At 40.6% G+C, this 26,196-nt stretch overlaps 1 protein-coding gene across 2 annotated transcripts; it reads left to right on the forward strand.

Annotated features, from left to right (window-relative positions):
- Positions 1-5,178: 5,178 nt before the first annotated feature.
- On the forward strand, positions 5,179-26,196 carry LOC306748990 (septin-7; the record flags this gene model as incomplete). 2 transcript variants are annotated; one of them, XM_079232229.1, is made up of 13 exons in its annotated part: positions 5,179-5,302; positions 10,555-10,661; positions 16,438-16,538; positions 16,621-16,755; positions 17,451-17,568; positions 18,422-18,514; positions 18,721-18,817; positions 21,322-21,373; positions 21,655-21,783; positions 22,199-22,219; positions 23,526-23,661; positions 23,756-23,901; positions 25,156-26,196. In XM_079232229.1, 13 exons carry the CDS (start codon positions 5,179-5,181, stop codon positions 25,190-25,192), a joined length of 1,296 nt encoding a protein of 431 aa, XP_079088355.1. In that variant the 3' UTR covers positions 25,193-26,196. The 2 variants fall into 2 exon arrangements, with proteins under 2 accessions (XP_079088355.1, XP_079088356.1); XM_079232230.1 differs by lacking the exon at positions 22,199-22,219 and having other exon boundaries at positions 5,206-5,302.

Raw genomic sequence — 26,196 nt, forward strand, 5'->3', positions numbered from 1 at the left:
AGCGGCTCCTAACGGCTGCTACGGTGGTTGTTTTCAAAGACAACGTTCAGCCGTTAGCGCATAAACTTAAACATTTTAGCGTAGTAAAATCTCCAGATTTATGAATGGGGTTTGGCGAGGAGCGTTTAGATTTGAACGTCGACGTTTTAACGATGGTCGCTTTATACGTCAGCCTGGCATTTCCTGTTTCTGTCATTATCGGCAGTAGCGCACACAAAGAAGCCTGCTCATTACAAGAGATCTAATAAATGCATAAAACATGTGAGGCTGTTAATAGTGTTTACCAGAAATACAACAACCAGCTGAGAGTGTGAGGATAAGGGATGACCTGGCTACATAGGTCAGTGTTATCCTCCCAGGTAGTAACGTTACTGAAAGCAGAACACTGCTCAGGTACATGTCTAGATCACAAGCAATCCTCTTGTTCAGCACAATGTATTTAATCTGTGATCAAAGTAAATCCCACTGCAGTCTGACTCCTAATATTACAATCTAATTTGATGTAGCCTGTATCCATAACAAACCCACACGGTTGCTGTAGTTTATCTTGACAAGAGTAGGTACAAGTACACACAGAGATTAAACATTTAAGGCTATCACACGGGGAATAAAATTGGTGGTGTCTTGCAGTTGGAGCCAGGTGACATATTGTTTGCTCTGTTTGCAGAGTGGCAGTGACATAGCACAGATGGGCAGGTCAGGCATTCATCCAGACAGAAAGAAAGAGTGTCAGATGGCGTGGCAGGCAAATACCACAGGGAAGTCTGTGATGACAGAGCTGTGTGTGTGTGAGCCGGCTCCAAGTTTGTTCTGGTGTTGGTGTAATGTAGTTCAGCCTAATTAAAAAGGCTAATTCTAAAAGGCATCAATGGGGTGTATGCTATCATCCTTTCTCTATATGCAGTGAGAGGCTTGTATGACGGTTTCAGGTTTGCATAACTGCAATCACACCACTGGTCTAATTTTAAATCAGCCTTTATCTTTACAGCAACGTAAATATAAGAAAGATGCACAGCAAAGACTAAGTGTAACATCTGCTTTGGACAATTGTTTGTGGTCTAGCTTTGACTAAATTGAGTTATCTTTCTACAACTAGATGAACTCTTGAGTTTCGCATTGTTTGCTCTCTTGAAGAGGATACGTTATTTACAATTTGATTCTGGCGGCTTCAGGATATATTCCAATGTGTGTATTGAAATAGGTTGCAAGTTGTATTTGGAGTTTTTTTTAGTTTCTGTGTATATCATACACAAATGCACGCACCCCAATTCATGGTATCCGTGGTATTCAGGCCAGGCTTTGGTGTTGTCCCAATCGCTCCACAGTTTGAGATTCTGATCAACATTTGTTCATGTGACAAGTGCACTGCACATTTGAACTTTAAGGGAATGCGTATGGCTTGCAGGGTGCGACGCTACTGAGTTACCATGAAGCAGCACACTGATGACGTGATTGAAAAGGTACACGGCACATAAAGCGGAAACGACGTAAAGTGCAGGGCTGCAGTTAAGCTGAACTCTCAGTGAATGGGAACGTTTTAATCGACATGCTTCACGATCGAATGCTTACTTCTGTTGAATATCTTCTAAATGGTCGCTTGTGTTCAACTTTCAGATAATTCACCAAAGTACCGATAGTGCCGCTCTTCTTTTAATGCCATGAATCCATTCTTCTGGGTCATGTGGCTCCTGTTCTACTGGCAGATACTTGTTCCATTAAATAAACCTTTTTTTTAGTAATACCCCAAGGCATGTAGCTAGCTTTGTCCAAGGCTACACTCGCTATCTTGCCACACAGAGCTCATAATCAGCCACAACTCGTCCTACTAGTTCGGCTACCAGAAAAGTAACATTCATCACATCAACAACACCTGCTGATGAGTGTTTATCTTCCGGTACAACATTGCGGTATAGGCCAACAGTTTAACTCGAGACCTGCTGATGAAAAGTGGCACCTACCAGTGCAACACGAGTGGTTTGCTGTTTTTACAGGGCACACAGCAGTGACATACTTTTGTCGGTAAGAATATGTCAAGTTAGCTGCCAAAAGAACACCAGACACTAGTCAAAGTGGTACACTATATGAATTGGTATTCAACACTGAAATCCTCCTCTGACACTTTGTTGAAATAGCTTAGCTTAAACTTGCCTTTGTCATTTTATAGGGATCTCTGAAACTCAATTGAGAGGCGAAAAATCCAATTTGGGACTTTGTTTTTCCCGAGGCGGTGTGAACGGAGCAAAGTAGTGTCAACAGAGAAGTTTGTAAGAATAGCAGTGTGGGACGATGCACGAAATGTCTGCTCTCTCCTGAGGTCGTGGGAAGCGGTTTGTCACAACGCATCCGTCTCCTCTCTGCTGCTGCGTTCACATTCAGAGCCTCTGAGCTAGTTGGACCGCCTACTAAACCCCAGTTTCCTGGAGACTCGCTGCATTGTTTCCGGTAGTTTAGAATAGCAAAATGCACCATGCACTTTTCTTTTAGTTACTGGTGCATTTCTTTTCCTGCACTGATTTAATTTGTCGGTGACACTGGCTCTGTGCTCTTCAGACTGGAACTTGTCCCACATTTTGCCGATATAATCTAAACCATTGAATTAATGAGTGCTGCTTTACTTACTTTTTAAATTGGCTTTGTGTAAAACAACTGTAATTACCGCACGTTGCCTAAATTCTCGTTTCTGTGATGGAAGTAAAACAGTAAAGCCTTGTTTCCCCTGCGTGTTACTGCACAGCTCGACTGGAACCGTTCTTTTTTTAGTTTTTTCCATTTGCAAAAGTTGTGGATAGTACCCGTCACCTGGTATATGAGCTATTCCGTGCATGTGTACGTGGTATTTCTGGCCCTGTATGTGAAAGTACACAGTGTTGCCCTGACTCATCATCTTCAATGCAAAAAGCCAGGAATTGTGACTTAAAGGTCTTGCCACTATTTGTCTCTGGTCTTTGTTTAAGCTTATCCCATCACATTGGAGATTAGGTGACGTATGCAGACATTTTCACATTGTTTCAGACTGAATGTTTGACTGCTCTGCTGTTCGTCAACTGTCTCCAACACAGGAAGCAGTGGGAAAAGAGCAGCCAGCGATGTAGTGCTCTGTCAGACGTATGTGTGTGTGTGTGTGGTTGCAATGAGACAAGTGGAGGATGCATCATCTTAAACGCTCACATTAACTGGTGACTGCTCCTATAAACACACAGGAAATGACAGCTGGTTGAAACTGTACAGTTGCTTTACTGTAGGTCTGACTTTGTTGACCCACAGTACAGTAATGTGATGTAATAACAGTTAGTTTAAATTAGCTTCACTCACTGAAGCTGTTAATCAGACTCGGACACCTTGTTATTCAGGGTTTCCACCAGAAACCTGGGGTGATTAATGTGGCAGTGTAGCAGATGTGGTTATGAAATATATATGTCCAGCTGGGCGAATGCAAAACTTAAAACCTCTCCCTCTCATCTTCTATAAATTATTCCTCACACATTTGCTAACCGTTCACGATCGAACCCTTTGCTTCTAACATATCCCAACTGGATAAAATACTCACTCTTAGTGTAAACATGGCATTCGGGGGAACCCACAGTATCAGACTGTGAAAACTCTTTGCACTAAAAACAACTGGCTGACAACTTTTTTGGCTTGTGAGCCAATGAATCAAAAGAATATTTAGTTGTGATCCATTATTACTTGTTGCTAATTTCTCTACCAATGAATGATTGTCCTCTATTTTTTTTTAAAACATCCCTAAGGTAAAACTATCCAGTATTTCACAAGAAAAGTGTATTAGATTTGAAGTTAAATTAAAAATACAGCCAAGAAAATATACAAAAAAATAAATAATAATGACAAAAATAATGACTGAACTTATCTTACGCATGACTGAGCCTCTATAGTTGCTGCTATACATTGTATTACAAGTCTTATATTGTTTCATGTCCGTTAACTGGCAACTAAAGACGGAGACCTGTTGACCAGATTCATACTACGTTTGTGTTTTATGTCTGCTGTTATTTGAAAAATCATATCCAAGTGTTTCCATTGTTCCTACAGTAACTCAGTGAGCCAGACTGATGCATCAAATATCATTGTGTGTGTGTACTTTTACTCATTTTTGTTTTGTATCTGGTTCTTTTCTCTCTGGTTTTGGTTCCTGCCTCGTGGACCTGCCTTTGACCGCTGTCTTCCCATGTCATTTTATTCTTCTCACCAACCTGTCTGCCCGTCTCCAACCCAGCTGTAAGTAATAATGATTCCTTATCAGCCTGCAAGGCTTCTGGGTTGTAAAGATTATACATCATACGCTCATATTGGATGTCATTGTTCAACACATTTCTTTCCATATTTCTTGTTAGAGTTGAGTTCTGTGTAATGACAAAACTGCAGCTCAAATAACTTTGTTGATTTAAATTGTGCAATGTACCTTTTTGAAGTAATAATATTTGACATAAAATATAAGCCATTAGAGTTATTAGAGGTTGCATTTTTATTTTATTTTTTTACAATTGGGTAATGTAGCAATGCATAGTGCACTTTACACACTCATTGAAACTGATTGTGCAATATTGTTGTCATATTTTTGTGCCTTATTTAATAAATCTTCTTATACTACTAGCATTTATAGCAATGCTTTTTTAATTCTTAATTTTTTTTTTAACCTTAAGTTTATTGTAATTCTGTGTGTAAGGAGGACCTAGCAAAATAAGCTTTTCATTGTACAGAGTAACTGTCTGTTATCTGTGCATATGACAATAAAAATATCTTGAATCTTGAATATAAAAACACTTAATTTCACTCTGTTAGTTGTAAAGTTCACTCTTCAGAAAAGTAGTAGTTTGACAAAAGAACAAGATAACTCAAAGTCCACTTCCAATTATTCTGGAGCTTTCAACCACATCTCACAGTCTTCCAAGCTGGGCGTACTCTCTCCATTATACCATGCTTCAAGATTTGTTACGCCCACAGTAGATAATTGCCCGTTTCTTTGCAATATGCATCCACTCAAAGTTAGATTAGTTCTGTCTTTACTTGCTTAAATATAAATCAGCTGGTTATGCAGGCACAGTGTATTTATTTTGTTTTTGTGGCACCACAGTAGTAGTAAGTGTTTTTACAAGTGCTGTCTGAAATCTGAGATCGCAAATGATACAAATCTACCACAACCTGAGCTCATTTTCCAGTATGTTCACTTTTGGTCCACAGCAACAGAAGAGCCTGGAGGGCTATGTGGGCTTTGCAAATCTCCCCAACCAAGTTTACAGAAAATCTGTGAAGAGAGGATTCGAGTTCACACTCATGGTTGTGGGTAAGTCATTCTCTTGTTACTCTTGTAGCACCTTTTTTGTTTTGTTTTGTTTCTCTTCAATCTTTGTTATCATACAGTTTAATACATGGTTGTGTCAAACGGGGTACTGGTTTCTCAGTCTGTTTGCTTAATGAAGTGGGACGGTCTTTAAAAGACGTTGATATGTCAACATCCAGTACATCTCCGTCCGTGTTAGAACTTGTAGTACATATATATTTATGTGTTGAGCAGTACTGCGTTTCACAGAAACGTCGTGGCTGAGAGTGATGGCAGTGTTGGCTGCCCGAACGCGTTAGAGATGGTTTTAGTTCAGGAGGATGAGGTGCACAAAAAAAGAAGTCCAGGAAAACACATTTAACACAAATGCTTGCCATTCAGCAGTACAGGCAGCCCACTAGGGGCTGTGTGTGTGCGCGTGTGTGTGTCTCTTGGACTGTGTGGTGGGAGGGGGTGGGAGGAGGTTTCCTGTCATTCCATTCATGCAGCCAAAGTCAAAGCCTGAGCAGCTGATTTCAAAAGGGAGACACACCCTTAGACCGCTCCTCTCTCTGCTGCGCGTTATCCAGCGTTACCTGAGCAGGAAGTCGCTCCGAATGCCTGCGTGATGTCACATCCTGTCCCCTGGGTTCACGGCTATCTGCGCCTGCCTCCCTCTCTCTGGGGCTAAAGGGCCCGTCTCTATGGCAACCAGAGCTCTGTGTGTGTGTGTGTGTGTGTGTGTGTGTGTGTGAGTGTGAGTTCAATGTAGTCATGGAGTTTCCCCCTGCTGTGCATTCTCAGGAAAGAGGCTGTTATGTGGCAATTTTGTGTGCAGCGTATAATTAGAATAGCGGTGTAATTGGCAAAGTCATGTGCTTGTCATGCTGGAGTCAATGGAGCGTCGGTTTGTGTGCACGGGGACCCCGCACGGTTATGGAGTTTCTAGACTTATATTTCAGAGAGACCGTTGTGTCGGAAGAGTATTTATGCTACGAACAGGTTACTTGTTTTCACTTTATTTTAGTGCTTACTTTATTAGACATTACAGCATTAAAAGGACATTTATCATGAATGGGGTGCCCACACCCTCAGGAAAGTATGACCACAACAGGAATATTGAATGTCTTTTAATATGGGCGTATACCACATATACAACTAGTACACACCCAGTGACCACCCATCACATAACAAACTACAAGGTAAAGGGTCTGACTAAAGGGAATCTGTACATTTAGTAACACGTAATACAAAGAGTAATTTAATTACCGCTTAAAGTCTCCTTTGCAAATGTTTGATTGGCCATCTTGGCATTTAATCCTATAACATTGTTTGTATTTTCTGACGCAATAAATGTACATTTTTAGATTCTCCATTGTTAAGAATATAATATCATTTTGAAGATGATGCCTGTTTTAAGAGAGCCCTGAGTAGACTTTAAAATATCTAAATAAATGAGAGAAAGTAGCATAACAAGAGTACCAGAATACAATTTAAATTTATTTTTTGGGAAGTGAATGTCCGAACCCTGTTTATAACCCAGTATCTGTTTTTTCAATGTGTATTTAGTGGGGGGATGGCTATTGTTACACGTGACACGCGAAAGTGGGCCAGAGCCATTTGTTGGTCAAAGTCAATATTTGGCAGTGATTTGCACGTTTGCAGGATCTGACCTTGATGTTAGCCACTGCAGCCGCAGCTCATTGTGTTTGGTGTTGGTTGACCGAGTTAAATGAGCTCTGTTGTATCCCTTTTTGGAAAGAATGCCCTCGCATAAACAAGAAGAGGGGCTTTTAGGAGAAGGAGACGAAATCTGACACAGGGAGAAGGAAATTGATGGCTCTGCCAACAGATATATGTGCAGCGCTTTTGTCATGCTCTCTTCTTGTTAAACTTTTACTGTCTTCTGCCCCTTTTGATGGGAAAGTCCCCGTCATGAACAGAGTGGTGGAGAGAAGATGACTGCTTTCACGGGATAATGTTGAGCGAGCAGAATTTCCCTTTCACAGACCAACCGAACACTTTTCTGTTTTACCTGCTCGTTATTAGCCCGGTGTCTTGGAAGTCCTATCAAATGAATTAACCCAACGCGGGCGCCCTCTCACAAGCCAAACGTTTCCTGCTTCCCCTGCACCAGCCTCTTGTATGCAGTGGTAAGTGCCTTTGAATAAACCCCCATGGTTTACACAGCTGCTGGAAATTTCCTTTAAAGGAAGTGTGCTGGCTGCTGAGCGAGCCGAGCAGCGAGCCAGCGGGGCTCGGCTCGGCGGGCTCAATGAGAGTGGTCGGGTATGCCTGGCTGTAACGACAGTGAGCGGCTTCTTTTATTTATCCCTGTGCAATATGGCAGATTTGAATGAAACCATGTAATGGCAAGGAACCGTCATCCATTGGTTGACAAGATACGCTGCATTTGTGCTGCAAAAGAAGCAGTGCACTGGGCTTATAGAAATAATAATAATAATAATAATAATAATCAATTAGCCTTCACTACATTAACTTTTTTAACATTCCTTTGTTGTGGCCTTATGCTACTTGCAGAAAATGAATATACGTTCACATTCTAATAAATTTAAAAAAAAAAGTCCAAAAACCTAATGGAGTGCTTCAGGGATGACGTATTTTTGGATTTATTTAGATTTCTTATATCTGAACTTTTCGCATCGCTTTTAAAGATCACGTTAAATGCCAGAAAACACTAAAGAAAAGGTAAAGCGGTAGACCGACTATTTCAGTTATCGGAGACATTCTACAGATGTATTTATAACATAGCATCACTTGTTATCTTTCTGCAAGATCATTTTTAGCACTGGGACAACATAGTTACCTGCTGTACTCAAACTGAGGACTTTGTGTTCAATGTACATGGTGCACATCTTCTCCCCTCGGCCACTGTGACAGCTCATCAATCTGCAAGTCACAAGGTAAAACTTAACCAGCAGTAAACCTACAGTTTGTATCGGAGCACATTATCTTTTTTTCCCAATAAGAGTTCATTTTATTTGAACACTACAATGTTTAATCTCTCAAATCAAACGTGATTCGCTCCCATAAATCACATCTAGACCAAGACCACGGTATTTATCACTTAATTCTGTATTGAACTTTGTTCACTGTCTGCTTCAATGGAACAACTGTTTTTTTTAGCTTTTTTTTAATTTTTTTTAATGACATTATACAGTTCGCTCACTCGGGCCAGTGAATATTATGAACCAGTGTTAAATTGTGGGAAAAGGGTCGGTAAAAGCCAATTATCATGCGATCTCATTTCTGTGTAATGCTTCAGTTTTTGTGACAGATTCATGACCCCGTCCTATCAAAACAGCCACAGCTCTGACCAAGCACGATCAGCATCTCCACTAAACCCACCGCCACCACCATAACTCTTGAGTTTGACGAGTTTGGTTCTCTTGTAGCCAGAGCTCCTCATCCTCCCTCTCCGCACACTGGGCCGAGACTTGAACCTGGATCTCGCCGTGTCTCCTTGGTCCTGCTGTTCTTGTCAGCTCTTGGCATCTCTAATTCAAGTGGACATTTATATTGCATGTATTTCACCCACAGTTTGCACAAAACCACAGTCTCCCCCTGGTACCCATCAGCCTTCAGTGCACAAGAGTTCTCCATTCCCATATAGCCTCAAAGAAAGGTTTACAGCGATCCTGCATGTTTCAGCCCAGACAAGCTATAATTGCTGAAACATTTCTGTTGAGACTGCAAGATAAATGTGGCTCTACCCTCTTAGGAAAATATTTATTACTGCGAGAGTGTGTCCCGTGAAGGATCCTTTTGTGCGACGCTTTCTTCATCTCGCCGCCGTCCTCCTCCCTATTCATGAAGCGGTTGAGTGGGTGAGTTGTGGGCAGCAGTGGTCCATGTTGGCCCCGGACACTTTTAAAGGTCAGGAGCAGCTCTCCGGCTGCAGTGCCGGGCCGGCGTATGACGGCCTCTTCTCGCACACTGAAGCTTTTGTTCGGCGGCTCCTTGTTACACTCCGCTCACACCAATCTTAACAGCCACACTGCTGATGGTATTGGATTACAACAGGCAGTCCCTCTAGGTTCTTGCAGACATTTTGTGATTTATTACAGCTCTAAAAATGTTCAGTCTTAAGTTGACTTCATCAAGCTGCTTGTTTAGTATGACTATCAGTATTCAACTCCCACACATTTACTTCAGAAAGGACTTTAGTGTTTCATTGTCTATCAAAATTAGTCCAGATTTATGTCTTTTGTCAATCGATTATTCAAGTCTTAGCTCTTCCAAAAACAAGAGCAAAAGTGTGCACGATTATTTGCTCTAAAGTTAGCATGCCTAGCTAACTATCGTATTCCCTAATGCTAGCATCACTTCCAAGGCCAAGAGTATCTGATTACTTAACTACACTTCCTGAGTGCAGGAACATAAACATAGAATACGGCTTTATAGATCTGGGCCAGCCTTTGATGCTTTAGACGCAGTTAGGTTGATAATAACTATATCGAGAGTTGATACCCAGTGCTATCCAACAGAGGCGCTAGGTGTTGTGTTTTGTTATTGAAAGAACAGTTTAAAGTGTTGTGTTGGTTGTTTTAATGGAGGCTGTTGTAAAGCTGAATCCTTAGAAATCTTTGAAAGAGAGCTTTTGGGGGAAAATAAGGGAGAAAAATCAACAGTAGATGATCTGTCACACATGTTAAAGATCTTTTAAGCTCAAGGTCTTTATTAGCATTGAGAACATTAAGCCATCATTAAACATTTGAAACTCTTTTTTTTTTTTATGGAGTGGAAAAATGTGCCAGTTGTCTGTTTGCTTCTTGTGCTGAGGATTTCTTTGAGAGCAATGGAATCTGGGCTTTTGATTTTTAGTTTTTACTCTGTCGGAGTGAAAATTCATGATGACTGAGGCGGTTTTAAATCTTCCTTCCCCGCTCCTCCCTTCCCACGATTCTCTGATTAGATTCCTGAAATGCAGACAGGAAAAGAATTTGGGAGGACAGAACTTCCACCCTGTCTGTCTCTTCCTTCGTCTCGTGTTAATGCTTGCCTGTTTAAAAAAAAAAAAAGGGGGGGTTAAAGAGCCATTTCCTGTACTGAAGAAAGTCTTGAATCTAAAACATGTAAAGAATGTTTAACAGGGAAAGTCTGCATAGGAAATGGAGTTGATACACATCTGGAGATTGTGTCATGTTGTGCCTCAGTCTGGCATGAAAAAGGGGATTATAAAACAAGTCTAGTGTGAAATGCATCTCTCGAGTTCACTCCCACACACTCACTCTAGCTCTGTCTTTGTCTTTCAGGGGAATCTGGGCTGGGGAAGTCGACGCTGATCAACTCACTCTTTCTGACAGACCTGTACTCCCCTGAATACCCGGGTCCTTCGCATAGAATAAAAAAAACTGTTCAGGTAATCGTATAGTCCACACCCTTCCTTCTCTACGTTTTAACACGTCACTGAGCTGAGGATTTACCGTTTCTGTTGACATGACTCGGCCACTAATGGGGATTCAATCCCATAAAGGGCCAAATGTTTCTCTGTTAATTAAAACATGATTGTTTACCTTCACTAGCTCACACTAACTTTCACTTTTTCATTATCTCTTATCATTGCAGCCGTCTACTAAATAGTTTCTGACTGAGATCTTGTTTTATGAGGTGATGTCTTAGCTGTTGCCACACATGTGTTTGTGTTAGATGGGGAAACCGGTTTATCTGCTTCAAGAAGCAGAGAGTTTGTTTGCCAAATGTAAGGATGTCATTTCAAATTGGGCAATGTAATGGGACGGTTATCACATAAATGATTGTCAATTTGTCTTGACTGGCAAACAAATACTTTGTGATGAAAGTACATTGAAATAATAATCGAAAGACAAGGCAATGTCAAATATATTCTGGGTTTTTGGGGGTAAAAAGGGCATTCTGAATATGAGCATTCTGCTAATATGATTATCACATATGTGCTCTTTACATAATAACTGATCAATAATAATGGTAAATCACGGCGTACTATGCTGGACCTGAACCACCGGACCGGGTCTGGCTGTGTGTGTTTTTGGAGAAAGAAGGCCGGCGGCTGCAGCACAGCTTTGCTTGTGAGCCCACAAAGAAACTCTATATGTGTGCTGGAGTATGGATGAAGGACGCGGACTAAAAACAGCAGATGGATACGATGTAATATGAAGAAGAAAGCGACCTTATTGATTGATACTGTTTGTTTCTGGACGTGTGCGGGCTTCTCTGATACTGCTTGAATGAACAAGGTTGTGCTTCATGTGGATGATGAGCTCTGTGAGTGGCAGGTGGAAGGATTAGAGGAAGTTTAGTTTTTACACTTTGATTGATCAGAAACAGTAAACTGTTTGCTGTGACAGGGGAAGCTGGTTTATACTATGTGTATACATTCGGAGTGAGAGAGATGCAGCGCATGTGTTATATGTAAACAGCTGAATGGAGCCAGCGTAGAGTATAGCGTATAGATGGTCAGTGGCTACCCTTGATTGGACTCCAACATCTCTGTAAACACACTGTATTTACTTCTCTGCTCCACAAGGTTTGGGCGTAAACACTGATGTGAGCTCTTCATGTCAGAAGCGATGTGATTCATAAAAAGGATAGACATGATAAGCTGTAGCTTCAGCCTGCACATGGTGTGTCGTTTGAGTAATTGCTTTTCATTTTGGTTAAATAGTTTATTGTCTTGTCATTGTCACCGCCATTATTGCTTTCAGACTGAAATACTTTTTTAATTTCAACATATTGCAAAATAGACGTGGGTTGTCTCCTTTTCTGGAATAGTCAGCATCTCGTAGCTCTAGATATATTTTTGTATGTACGTTCTGGAAGATGATAAATGCCAGTGCATGGACACATTTATGCATGCATCCAATGATTTATTATTACGTCACACAGGGCCTATTTGGATCCATGTGTGTTAGACCTCCTCTGATAGATGTGTCACCATTTTGTGATACACTGGCTAATGTATTGCTGTAGTGTTTTTTTTAATTTTTTTAAAAGACTCATTCTGGACAAAGTTGAACCTTTCTCTCTTGATGGGTATGACCCATATGGCTCAGTTGGAAAACAGTTGTGATTTCCTGTCCACCAATCAGGATTTAGCTATATATAATGACAATATATGATTAGTTGCGAGGTTGTTTGCTTATGTTGCCAAGCCACTGTAGTGTGCGGCGGCATCCACTAATCACTAGGTTGGAGGTTCGATCCCTGGCGGCTTCTCGTGTTCACATTTTGAAGTGTCCTCGGCTGGACATTTGGGCCTTGAGGTATCCATTAAGGTAGAAAATCACTGTTTAAGTGCAGTCCATTAACTTGCTTGATTGAAGCAATTTAAGTGTGAGTGAGTGTTAGACATGATACCTAAGGATGTACTACATTAAGCAATGAGTGTTTAATGTTATGGGAATACTTCAGATTTGGAACCTATTTCAGGAGTTTTAGTGAAGCTGTAAAGAGCAATTTGATGATGGTATTGGATTACAACAGGCAGTCCCTCTATGCTCTTGCAGATATTTTGTGATTTATTACAGCTCTAAAAATGTTCAGTTTTAAGTTGACTTCATCAAGCTGCTTGTTTAGTATGACTAACAGTCTTCAACGCCCACATATTTACTTCAGAAAGGACTTTAGTGTTTCATTGACTATCAAAATGAGTCCAGATGTATGTCTTTTGCCGATCGAAAAACAAGAGCAAAAGTGTGCAAATGCTAACTTATTTGCTCTAAAGTTAGCATGCCTGGCTAACTAAGATTTGGAACTATATTTCAGGAGTTTTAGTGAAGCTGTAAAGAGCATTGTAACATCCTGTTGTAACTTGACAAACTCACATATTCCCAAAATGCAGATAATGTCTCTCGATGCAACCTTTGCTGTTGACCCACTTATTCAGCCCACTGGTCCCCAAAATGGTGCCGAAAATGCGGTTGCCACCGGGAGCGATGCTGAATGTGCGAGGCATGTGGATTATGCCCTGACTCCTCGGTCTTTGTAGCCATTCGCTCCTCTGACGGTGCAGAGGATAGAGGGTTTGGCCGTTCCCTCAAACGCAGCTCGCAGCCGCATAGCTTTACTTGAGCTTCCTTTTGAAGAGTGAAAGTTGATACTGTTGGTGTGAAGGGGCTCCAACCAGCTTCTCTCTCCCATCCTCTGCCTGTAGCAGGGAATTACAAGTGTGCCGGTTGGAGTTGGTGTACAGTAGATCAGCTGCATGAGGAGGATCTTCCCTTCACCTGTTCCTTGTGAGCTACTACTTTACTCTAAATCTCCTAATCCCTGGCAACACACGCAGGGGCTCTGTCTGCTCTCGCCCCACTGCTGCTTCCAATTTGTTTACCTGCCTATTACTCCCCCCCACAGTTCTTCTTAAAAGTTTAAATGAGATTTAGTTGGTGTGTGTGCTTCTGTTGGCTCCCAAACAAAAGGCTTTAGGATTCCTCAAGGTTTCCCGTCCTAAAGGTCATCTAAAATGTTTAAAATTAAATCTACTATATGCATGTGTGTTGCCTGTTATTTATATATGCAAGGACCAAGACGATACATATGTAGAATAGAGCTCTCTCGGAACCAAAAACTAATTTAATTTAAGAATAACTGTGGTTACTTTTTTTTCCAAGAATGCTATAAAACCCAGAGGAAATGATGGTAATAGAGTCCAATTAATTATTAAACAAAGGAGGAAAAAAAAAAGCAAGATGACCGGGCGGGCGGATAGAGGGAGTGTTAACTGTTGCAGGTGATAAACCAGGCCAGATTAATCTGTTCCTGGTTAATAAGGCTCAATGAGGCTGGAGAGTAAACGAGGACAGTGACTTGGTGATTTGCCAGCAAAGTGTCTTATTCACTGAGCTCTCATCTTGCCAATGCAGACATGCCTTGTTGTTTTTATAACCTTCTTCCTCAGGGGAATTTTAGAGCTTAATAATGTTGGGTTTAATACAAAAATATCATGAAATACTTAGGTTTAATAAAGGTTGATTTTCTTAATGAGCCACGTAGATCCAGAACGATCCAGTTACTTGCAGTAGCTTTCATTTTCACCCGAGTTGTAAATATAATAATGTATATTTAATATTGGATGGCATTCAGAAGGTCTTTAAAAGTAAAATTGTCGATTAAGGGTCTGTCTGGTCAGCCTAGCCTCCCAGTAGCAGCCCAAGAGGTCAGTTTAAAGATTCCAGTATGTAATGAATGCTGGTAAGTGGTGGGTGGGAGTCACAGGGTAAGGGTCTGCTATGCTGGGGTGCTGCAACAGCCTGTGTGATGGATTGTGAAGGAAAACCATGTGAACAAACGCTATAAGGACAGCAAACCTGCAGCCCAACGGCTGTAGAAAGGATGGAGGTGGAGAAGGAAGAATCGACTCTCAGCTTGGCGCTCCTTTCTGTACAACTTGTTCTTTGACTTTCCTCGTTTGAGAAGTTTTGTTGTGAGAACCTGGCTGTGTAACCGACATGTGGTGTAGTGACGGTGCAGCCCGGCCCTGGTCATTAAACCTACCACTGGCATTCTGCGGTGCTACTTAAGTGTAAGGTAGCAGCTCGGTTAAACCCAAATGTGGCAAGTATTCCACAATTCAGCCACCCCATCGCTTTACAGCACTCGCAATTTGTGTCTCAAATCGTCAGCTCAAGAGAAATGCATGTTCCGAGTTGGACTGAAATCAAAGGTAATACGCGGTGACGTACGTAATTTAGGGAGCGTCGTAATGTCAATGTTTGTCTGCCAACTGCTGCGAGGACTTGGCTTGACCTCAGCCACGCTGAGTGTTTCTCATCAGCCACTCGCAGCGTGAGAGCGTTCTGCGTCTGCGATGTGAGACGCGCTCTGGTTCGGATCTGCTGATCTAAATCAAAGTTCATCTGCTGATCACGAGTTCTGTCTTCTTGACCCCATGCTGATCGAAGCCCGGCCCTTCTGGCCCTTCTGATGTTGTCCACGCTCTTCAACTCACCGCTTCCCTCTGTCCAATGCTCGTCTACAGATTAGTGGTTTGCAAAATAGTTGCGGCTCACTGTGGCTAATTGTTTTTGCAGAGCTGTTTTAGTTGTTTGTGTATTTGTTTAAAGTACATTGAATAAGTAAAGAACTAGCCAGCTGAGGCCAATGGTCCTGTGAAACGATATTTGATTATTTTATGTACTTTAAATTTGGTGTGTAGAGTCACTTCAAGTTAATTACATCATTAACTATGTATCATGTAACTTATTGTTCATCAAGAGTTTGAAGTTTTTACCTCAAACTGAACTTTGTCTTCCTGGACAACTTCAGTGTCCCACAATCTTTATATCTTTCTAACTTGAGTTGTAAATTAATTATAAATACATACAATGTTGGCCTCGCCATTGATTGATATAATTTGTACTCTAATGTCATCAAGACATTTACAATGTTTAGATGCATTTACTAAGTTTCACAGGTTTACAAAAGGTGGCTTTGCAGTTATTCCCCCGCAACATTATTTCACAGATGAAAATGGTTTTGACTCTTATTTCAGCACTTGCATTTTCACGGGCAGGAGGTGGCGGTTTTAATCAAAAGGCTGCTGACTCGGCAGTGTTAACCACAGTTCCAGGATCAGTGTCATCCTTCTGAATTCAGTAATTTAAATTGCGCTGTCTCTGTAAATCAAACGCTCACGGCTTCAGTAACTTTGAAGAGTCCACTTGGTTGGTACCCTGTTGGAAATCACGTTTGCTCTCAAAGTTATTAATACTTGCCAGAAAATTTACATTTGATCGCCAGGTGCTCAACCACACACACATGTTGTGCGTGGTCATCTCCTCTTCAAACAAAGATGATTAAATTTGTGTAAACTATAAACTAGTATTTTGGCATGTAGTGTATATGACAGGCCGCAGAATGCTATGTGCAATGTGTAGATTTTAACAGTCATGATGAACCTGTTTTTCTTTTTGTGTTTTTAATTTGTTTGTACAAAAATCCTTTTGCTCTCAAACAAAACCTCAACCAAGCAATCGAATGTGGAGATACATTGGTTTTAACCACGAATAGGAAATGACTGTATTGTTAAAGAAAACTGTACATAATGAAGTATTGTAAATGGGTAAATTAAAAGTAATCCTGTTTTCACAGGATTATCAGTCATTCTGTTATTATTTGCAAACAACATGACTGATTTGTGTCTCTATTCTGGGTCTCTGCAGGTGGAACAGTCTAAGGTTCTGGTGAAGGAAGGAGGAGTGCAGCTCCTGCTCACCATCGTGGACACTCCCGGCTTTGGTGACGCAGTTGACAACAGTAACTGGTGAGCTCAGCCGTCTGTCATTGGCTAATTTAAAAATACTAAAACTGTGTCACTGTACCTGACTTTGATCTGCGGTCCTCAGCTGGCAGCCGGTCATCGACTACATCGACAGTAAGTTTGAGGATTACCTCAACGCAGAGTCCCGGGTCAACAGACGGCTGATGCCGGACAGCAGAGTGCAGTGCTGCCTGTACTTCATCGCTCCGTCTGGACATGGGTAGGTGATCATGGGATCTTTAGAGTCATGGCTTTTTTAAATGCACAATATTATATGTACATGTCTGCCACTAGGGGTCTTTACATCATAACAATAGACGGTGTTGTGATGTCATTCCTTAAGTGTTCACTTTACTCGGCTATACAGACAGCTGTGTTGAATTTGGCAGTTAAATAGGATTAAGTGTGAAACTGTGGACAAAAGAGCAAGTATGTACGACTGAAAATGCTGCATGACGACGCAGTATCGCGCAGTAAAGCGTAGCTTAAAGGGCTATATGTCATCTTGCATGTTTTGGGCTATAAAAACAAAGTTCAAAACGGATCTGGCTCTCGGTGCCATAAATTACATGTTATATAAGCACAATATTAAACCTGTTTTTCATTTTGAATGGGTGATGGCATAAAATATGACAACAGGCATTTAAAGCTTCATTCAAAAAACTTGAATAAAAGCTTTGAGGAAAAATAAATGACATTCGTTACAAAGGATTTTCAGAGTCCAAACACTCAGATTTACGATGCTGTCTGGTCACTCCAGATGTGCAGTTTGAGGTCAGCCAAGCCCTGAAACATGACCTTCAGGTGTGTGTGTGTAGCTCGCAACTTCGCCCAGCCCTGCAGCTTCACTTACACCAGAGCCCTTCACTGACACTCTAACCATTAAACTGTCTCGTTTCTTTGCTCCTTCCTCAGACTGAAGCCCCTTGATATTGAATTCATGAAACGGTTACATGAAAAGGTGAACATCATTCCCCTCATCGCCAAAGCCGACACAATGACCCCTGAGGAGTGTCAACAGTTCAAGAAACAGGTGTGTGTGTGTGTCGCCTCTTACTGAATGTATACGTTCCTGTTCGGCTCGCATCTTTCAGGATTTATTCAAATGTTATTGCTTGATTGAATGCCAGGTTTGCTGTCACTGTAGACAGTTTGTGTTTATGACCCTCTAACAAGTCCTGTTTATTCATTATACATCACAAGCCCCATGAACAGAATACAGGAAGTACAAGTCACACTTTACCACCAATGTTGAAGACTTGCATGTTGTATTTCAGTGTACACATCACACTGTATTCATGCACAGATACTGTAGTGCCCTGTTCTTTGTTCTTGTCCTATTCTGTGCCACATAAATGGACTCTGTTTCTTGACTCAAATAATAACTAAGTTCGTTGATTTATTTCACTTTTATCGAACTTAACAAAATAATAATTCTAGCGTGAATTCTAACATGAGGTCAAAGACTGTGCCGATGTCCCGTTCTACATAAAGAAAATAAAACCCAAGATTCGGTCCCGCCCCTTCCTCTTATACCGGCTGATCCTCATCAGATTAATATAAATAATTCCCCCAAAAAAAGCATCATTTCGAACATGAATATAACATCCAATCATATGGCAAAGGAATGTCTTTTTAGATCATACAAATATATGACGTGATTTATAATCAACACAAAATGTATGGCTCCAACAGACTCTGTCTGTACACGTATAACGGTTGCGTGTGTGAACAATAAATAGGTAAATTCCTCCTTGTGTGCCTCGGCTAACCTCCAGTGTGACTATTGATGTTTCTGCACCCGTTTGTCCCACATACAGCTCACTCACCATCGCTGTTTTTCCATCTCACCCTGCCTCTACCTGTTTCCTCTCTGCTGTGTGCAGATCATGCAAGAAATCCAGGAGCACAAAATCAAAATCTACGAGTTCCCAGAGACGGATGATGAGGAGGAGATGAAGATGGTCAGAAGAATCAAGGTATGTTCTTCTAAAGAAACCCAGCAGGAAACTTTAATTAGAACTTTGTGGGGTTTTTTTCCTCTTAAGTTTCACTGAACTGTTTTGAATGTATGTCATACACACTTTGTCTCTGTGCATGTGAGCACACATCCTACAGTGTATTTTTAGCCAATGTGCGTGAGCTATGTATGCAACAGTTGTTTCTCCTCCCTCCTCTCCTGCAGGATCGTTTACCCTTGGCTGTAGTCGGTAGTAACACCATTATCGAGGTCAACGGAAAGCGAGTGCGCGGGAGGCAGTACCCCTGGGGTGTGGCTGAAGGTGAGAGATCGAAGGTCCCATCAGCTGATCCCAGCCTGTAAATTGATCAACTAAAAGGAGTCTCTCGAACACAAATGAAAACACACCAATATTTCCACTGTTGTATTGGATTATTGAGTGGACATCATGTGCAGATGGATAACACAACCCATGTGCACGCACACAGAGGAGTGCTGGATCAAATCAAATTTTGCTATGAAGCATTTCTTTACGCTTGCATATGAATAAGAAATTCACAAGAGAAATGCATAAAAAAAAAAAAAGGATTAAATTGACAATATATTAATGAGGTCAATAATGATGTCATAGTAGTTAATTTTACGTTCATAGATACAATTAACTTGTCTGCATACCTTTCTGTATTTTCAAAAGAAAACTATCGTTGCAATTTCATTTTCTGACGTCCTCCTTCCGATTACGAGGCAAAATAGTGGATTTAATAGGCACTTCCCTCTGTGGAAGAGTGTTTAAACCAGCGTTATCACTTGCTTTATCCTCATCAGGGCATTATATGAAAAAGAAAACATTTTTCCCACCAGTGGGGAAACTAGACGCTTTTTCTCACAGGATGTGAGAGCCCGATTTGACCTGACACAGGAAGTGTCTGTCACATTGTGGTGAGACGTATGAAGCATGACTACATAGTCAGTTTGAAGTGATGAGTGCACACAGCCACAGTGGGAACGTCACAGAGGTATTTACTGTAGCGGTAGTGAATTGGAGGCAGTGAAGGGGAAAATTATTGTCTCCGCAAAAAAATTATTAACAGCTTGAGAACCTCGTACAGTACAGCCTGGTGGATGACTTGTGGGAGTGCTACTATGAAACTGGTTTGCTGCCAGTGATGCTGTCAATGTTTTGGAATACCAAAAATGTTTTTGAGAGGGTCGGGGAGAGAGAAAGAGGGCAAGGTCCCTGAGAAGCTATGCAAGCCACTCTACCACAGCAGTCCAGAGAAACCCCAGAGGACCGCGGAGAGTTTTACTGTAGGAGGGATACAAATGGCTGCGTGTGGTGCCACCTGCTGATGGGTTCTGGTACTACAGCCATCTATTAGTGCCACTCCAGGGCCTTGAAAAGCCTGCTCAAGTCTTGATAATAATTAACCGTTAAAACCAACAAAAGGCAGTAAAAAAATATCCGTGAGTAAAAGATATAATCGGACACAATAAATCAAGAAATCAATAAATAATCCTGATGGTGAAATAAATGCAATCCCTAAACACGAAGAGCATGCAAATAAGAGCAGGGTTCTTACGATCCTGGAAAACCTGGAAAAGTCATGGCATTTTAAAATGGTTATTTCCTGGCCTGGAAAAGTCCTTGAAAAAAATTAAATCCCAAAGGTTTTGGAAAAGTCATGGAAGTTTGTTGTTTTCTGTCGTTCATTTACGCTGAGTTTGAAATAATTAATCTATTAATCTAATCTCTATTTATAAATGTTTATTATTTTTAATCAAACTATTGTCTCTTATTCATTTCTGTCATTTGAGGTATACTGTATGCTTTGGAATTCTCATTATTAGTTTAAATACTACATTTTCTCACTTTTTCATGTTTACACCGAGATTTCACAAAATGTTTGGTCATGTAAATCCATTGGTCAGAATGTGTATGAACCCTGTAAGAGGATAGTAGGTAATGTTGCAAAGTTTAGGTAATTAAAATATGAGATATATTTCAAAACACATTATACATGTTAGAAAATAATTGTTGAAAACTTGGCCTCCAATGGAGAGCATATATCAGTCCAAGATCCGTGAGGAATTACAACCTGATCCTCGAGGGCGATCGATACGTGACGAGTTTCAAAGGGAACTCCAACAGGCTCCTCCTCTTTTTTGGCCGCTGCCACCAGAGCCACTGCTCCCACCAGGGTTGCTTCCCAACTCAAGTTATAAAAAGATGATTTTGAAAGAAATCCTCATTATTACACCACTGGTTTAAGATGTTTACATGGAAGTAAAAGCAATATAAAAAGTCAAAAGTGGAAGCTGAATTAAAGACATGCGGGGCATAATACATAATTGTATGCATTAATTCAGCAATGTAGTGTTTCACTGTAAAAACATTTTTAGTACAAGATTGTTCATACCCACAATTGGTCCTTCCGTATAATCTGGTGAGAGTTCTACTCCGGGTTTCCTCCAATGTTGGGCTCAAATATTTAAAAGTGATCCGTTTAAAGATACGGTTTCTCTTTTTTCTTTTCTTTTTTTTGTGTCTTAATCAAGACCACTTTGTTGGTTTAAAAACCTAATCTATATTTGTGAAAATCTGAACACATTGTAGAAGAAAAATAATTTCTGGAATTTTGCATGTCATTAAAAAAGGAATTCAATCAGGTTTTCCTGTGTAATGAGCAACTGTTACCAACGAACACTTTGGTTTTAAGGGTTTTCCCTAAAATAGTTGGTTTGTATTATCATCTGACTGCTGTGTTTGTTGCCCCATTGGATCTTTGTCTGTGTTCTAATCGCATCTCCGTCTGTCTCTTCTTACAGTGGAAAACGGAGAGCACTGCGATTTTACAATCCTCCGGAACATGCTCATCAGGTGAGCAGAAACCTCTTCAGCACAGGACAGTCAACGCTAGAATAAGTTCCTTTTACTTCTACGTTCAGAAAACATACCTTCAACTGTGCAGGTTGGATGGAGATACAATTTAGATTGTCCAATTTAAAATGCCGTTCTGAAGGAGTGAGAAGAGGAGTTCTGCTCAGAGCTGAAATGTAGCATAGTAGAATATTTAAAACATTAAAGCAGAAGTTTACTAAAATCTAGTTGCTACTTCCAGTGAGAGACCGCATGCTTATTTACTTCTTGTTGTTTTCCAGGACCCACATGCAGGACCTGAAGGACGTGACGAACAACGTTCACTACGAAAACTACCGAAGCAGGAAACTCGCTGCGGTCACCTACAACGGAGGGGAGGGGAACAATAAGAACAAGGGGCAGATGACCAAGTAAGTCCATCCGCACAGTATGCACAGAAACTGTGACGTTTGGTTTGCTGAAAAGCACATGTATGGTGTGAACTCACGGGATAATGTTGCTGCTCTTGAGCAGCTCATTCACTGTGTAAACACGGAAGGGAACTACAGTTCCAAGGTCAAAGTCCGCAGCGACAGATTAAAGTTGGCAAGCTGTCACTGAAGCGGGTAAAACCTTTAAACCCATTCCTGGCCCATACAAGCCAGCACTAACCCCCCACTAACGGCCCCCCAGTATCTGTTGTGTTTGGTTTGACTGAGCTAACTGAGGCACCATCTGACTCATAATCCACCGGCTGCAGCTGTCGGTAATCACCAGCACCCTCTCACAAGCTAATGCATGGTTCATGGCAGCATGCTAAGTGTCTGTGCATCTGTTTGTTTTTAGACCTGAGACGTCTGACGACATGTAAGTGTTACTTAACTTCTTCACCATCGCTCCAAAGAACGCATTTTCACTTTTTATCCCTTGATTTCCTTCGTTCATTTTTTTCCCTCACCTGCAACGCTTTGAAATGCTTTCATCTGTTTGAATGAAACTATTGGAATAATGTTAAATGTAGAGATCCTGTTTGACTTCATATCACACATGTCATATTTTATAGGTTTCTACATAGCATCTAATGTATCCAATCATTGTCATGCTCTGAAGCATCAGTCATATGGCTTGTCTTCTTGCTTTGCAGTTTCCATACTCATTTCTCATTAACCAATGTTGAATAATTTACTCATACCTCAACACTATACAACCGCTGGCTAACTAATCTTCCAGTATTAGGGGCGATATAGACAATTTATGTCACGATTATGACGATTAATTGCAATCTACAATATTATTGTGATGGTCATCAGAAAATGCTTAAAACTTAAAACGTTTTGGAATCACTTACGGATCAAAGACGACAGATCTTTTTTTGTGAATATCCTTTTTAGTAAATGAAACCCAATCAAACAATCTTAAATAAGCATAAATATAATGACAACATTGTGCGAGTCAGTTATTTCTTACACAATAATTCCTGTATTAAATATATACTTGAAAATATTCACAATTATCCTGATTATGGAAATGTAACACAATCAATCAGGGCTATCAATGGAGAGAACCCTCTAGAAAAAAGGCCCGGTGGCTTTGAACTTAATACTAACATTTATATGCTAACATAAAATGTGGGTTACTTGCGACAACCTCTTGTCTGTTTTAAACAATCAAACTAGCCAACAGTTTACAAGCCTGTGGTGGAGATGCATGCTCAAAAGAAAAGCCCATATTTCTGGTCTTACGGAGAAACACATTTCCTTTTAAACATTATGAAAGACTTAAGTAATTTAAAGGACGTAGCCAAAGTAAGTGCGTCACGTTTCAATTCATTAGCCGTGTAAACAATTTAGAAATCTCGTCTCTATCAGAATAAGGGCAAAAAAACAGTATTTATTTGCATGTAGATTTAATAATTTGAAAAAGATACTTTCACTAGCCTCTATTTACGCTACCATTAACATATTAGACAAGTTTTATATCAAGCAAGCAAGCTGGGGCTTTCCTCCTTCCCTGATCCTGCCTCTTCTCCTTTTCATCACTCTGCAGTCAGAAAGGCTTTTATAAGTGTGTGTGTGTGGGGGTCACTCACAATGTCCAGCTGGAATCTCACAGCAGTGTGGCCATCCACCTGCCACCGTGTGCCGTCTGTATAATGACTGGCTTGTGTCTCCAGGAGTCCTCTAGCCCAGATGGAGGAGGAGCGACGGGACCACGTGTCCAAGATGAAGAAGATGGAGCAAGAAATGGAGCAAGTGTTTGAGATGAAGGTCAAAGAGAAGCTGCAGAAGCTCAGAGACTCTGAGGTCGAGGTAAAATAATTGTTTTTTTCTGTGCTTATTTGTGTGGTTTCCTTTTTTATGGATGCTTGGTTAACCTCTCGATCGTACATCCGTGTCCCTGCAGCTCCAGAGGCGTCATGAGCAAATGAAAAAGAACCTGGAGGCCCAGCACAGAGAACTGGAAGACAAACGTCGCCAGCACGAGGATGAGAAGGGCAACTGGGAGGCCCAGCAGAGGATTCTGGAGCAGCAGAAACTAGACGCCTCCAGGTATACGCACCGCCACACATGATGATCAATAATGGGTGAAAAGAATTCAAAAGAAGGGTCATATTGGCTTCACAAAACTGTAGACTGAAGATGCCACTTCAGATTAACTTGAGTATGAACACGGCTGATGGCTTTTAAGCACAACTGCACTACCAACTGGGCATGAAGAACCAGAAAACAGCTCAAAATGTGAATATTAAAAACTGAAAATATTGATTTAGTTTGTAAAGGTATATATATATATATATATACTCAACAAAAACTTCTGCTTAGAAAGCAAAGCAGTGTTTCTTGATATTTTGGTGCAGGAGGCAGGATGTCCACTTTTTTTACAATTATAATATTTTTTTACTATATTTTTATCCAAAGAAAAATCATATTACTCATCGCAGTTTGGCATAATAACATAGGAATTAGTTAAACATAAATAGATAATAAAATAAATAGAAAAATAAGCTAAATTAATTAATACTTTACAACACATGAATGGAAGTAAATAATAAATAAATAATAAACCTAGTCATTCCTATCCCTTTCTGATTGTATCGGGTAATCAATCATCTGTGTCATCAATAAACAGTATTTGCTTTTGAATTCAAATTAGTGAAGCAGTTCAGATGTTTGTTTTTTTTTCCACCAACAAAAATATTTTGTGTCCTATAATATTTTTCCTATCCATTTTGTCGGAGTTCATCTGTTCCAGAAAAGTCCGGACAGGATTTAAGATTTAGCATGAACAACCAACCTTCAAAATGTCACTGAAATACACGGAAGACTGACTGCGGTTGCTGTTGTCAGTGTTTTCAAAGGAACATCTGAGGCGTTTTAGGCCGGGACACAAGAACAAAACTCGTACTAATCTGACCAGCTCGCCTTTCTTTTATTTTCAGTTTTCATTAAATGCCAACTGCATGGATGAAACTATGAATATGCAGCAAAACGCTCTTCATGGCTCTTCAGCAAGTAGCAATCAAATCAGAGTCGCAACATAATGCCTCGCAAATAACCAGAATGTAACTCTTCCAAAAGCCTCTTTTCTATTCTAAAAGAGGCTTTGGGAGGATTTAAAAGATGCGCTATCGGGGACTTGTATGTGCAGTGAGTAGGTAATTGTGTCAAAATCAGATTTGCGTAGCAGTAAATTAGTGAATTGCTTATTACTGACTGACACATCCCCACGGTGTTAGTGGATGCAGACAGTTTTTTTTAGACTGCTGCGTGCTTGACTGCTCTTCTGTCCTCTTGTTTTCACAGGACCTTGGAAAAGAACAAAAAGAAGAAGATATTTTAGGACCTTCCTGATGTTACAGTGTATTTTCTTTTCTTTTTTTCACCAACCTGCCAGCCTTGATTGTCAGAGCATCTGTCGATCAACTACATCCGCTGTTTGACCATATTACTGTGTAATACTCATGTGAAAGCCCAGGGGGCAGTATTGTCTGGACTCTGAGTTTCAACAATCGTTCTCTGCTCCTCATGTTCCTCCTTAAAGAACTGTAATAATCTCTAAAGAGCCAATGTGCAGTCCTGTTCTGGGTCACTGCTCACAAAAAAACAAGTATATTCACACAGAAAACACAACTGCCGTTATTACTTAATGACACACACGACAACCAGTTCAGTCTTTCTTTCGTTCTTTCTTCTACTTTGGGAATGTTTGATGCTGCACTGTGCTGCATCCTTTTAATGCCAAAAACCAAACGAAGAGGTCGGCCTTTCACTTCCTGCACATTGGCAGACCGTGTCAGGCTGAGGCTCACCTCAGGCACTGTTTTTTTATATATGTATGTATCTTTCGGCTCACATATTTAGGTATTGCATTTAATTTCCTCCCAAGTGGTTTGCTCTTCCATCTCCTGTCATGTAAATTGTATTACCATTAACCGCCGTGTTCAACTTCAAACATTTGTAACATGTTCTTACTTTTTGCGCATTTCTTTTTTTTTTTAGGTTTTTTTTCTTTTCATTTTGTATTGGCCTGATATAGAAATTATTTTTCATTTATTTTCCAGTGTTTTCCATCCTCGCTTTTTGGAAACCAAACATGTATTCCTGACTTCGCTCATGCTGAGTGTAACAACGTCTAGAAACTGCTCTCGAAGTGCTTTAACGTGAATTCATTGGAACTTCTTGTGCAGATTCTATTTAACAAATAATTTCCAACAGAAACAAATCTTTCCAGGCGGCGGGATGTGGAAAGCTTGTGCACATTTAGCACCGTTTGTGTTCTGCATCTGTAATTTGTAATTTCTTGTTTTTATTGTAAAAAGTCACATAATAAAATTGTGATGGGGA

This window comes from Taurulus bubalis (assembly GCF_910589615.1).
Source record: "Taurulus bubalis genome assembly, chromosome: 16".
Classification (NCBI taxonomy): Eukaryota; Metazoa; Chordata; class Actinopteri; order Perciformes; family Cottidae; genus Taurulus; species Taurulus bubalis.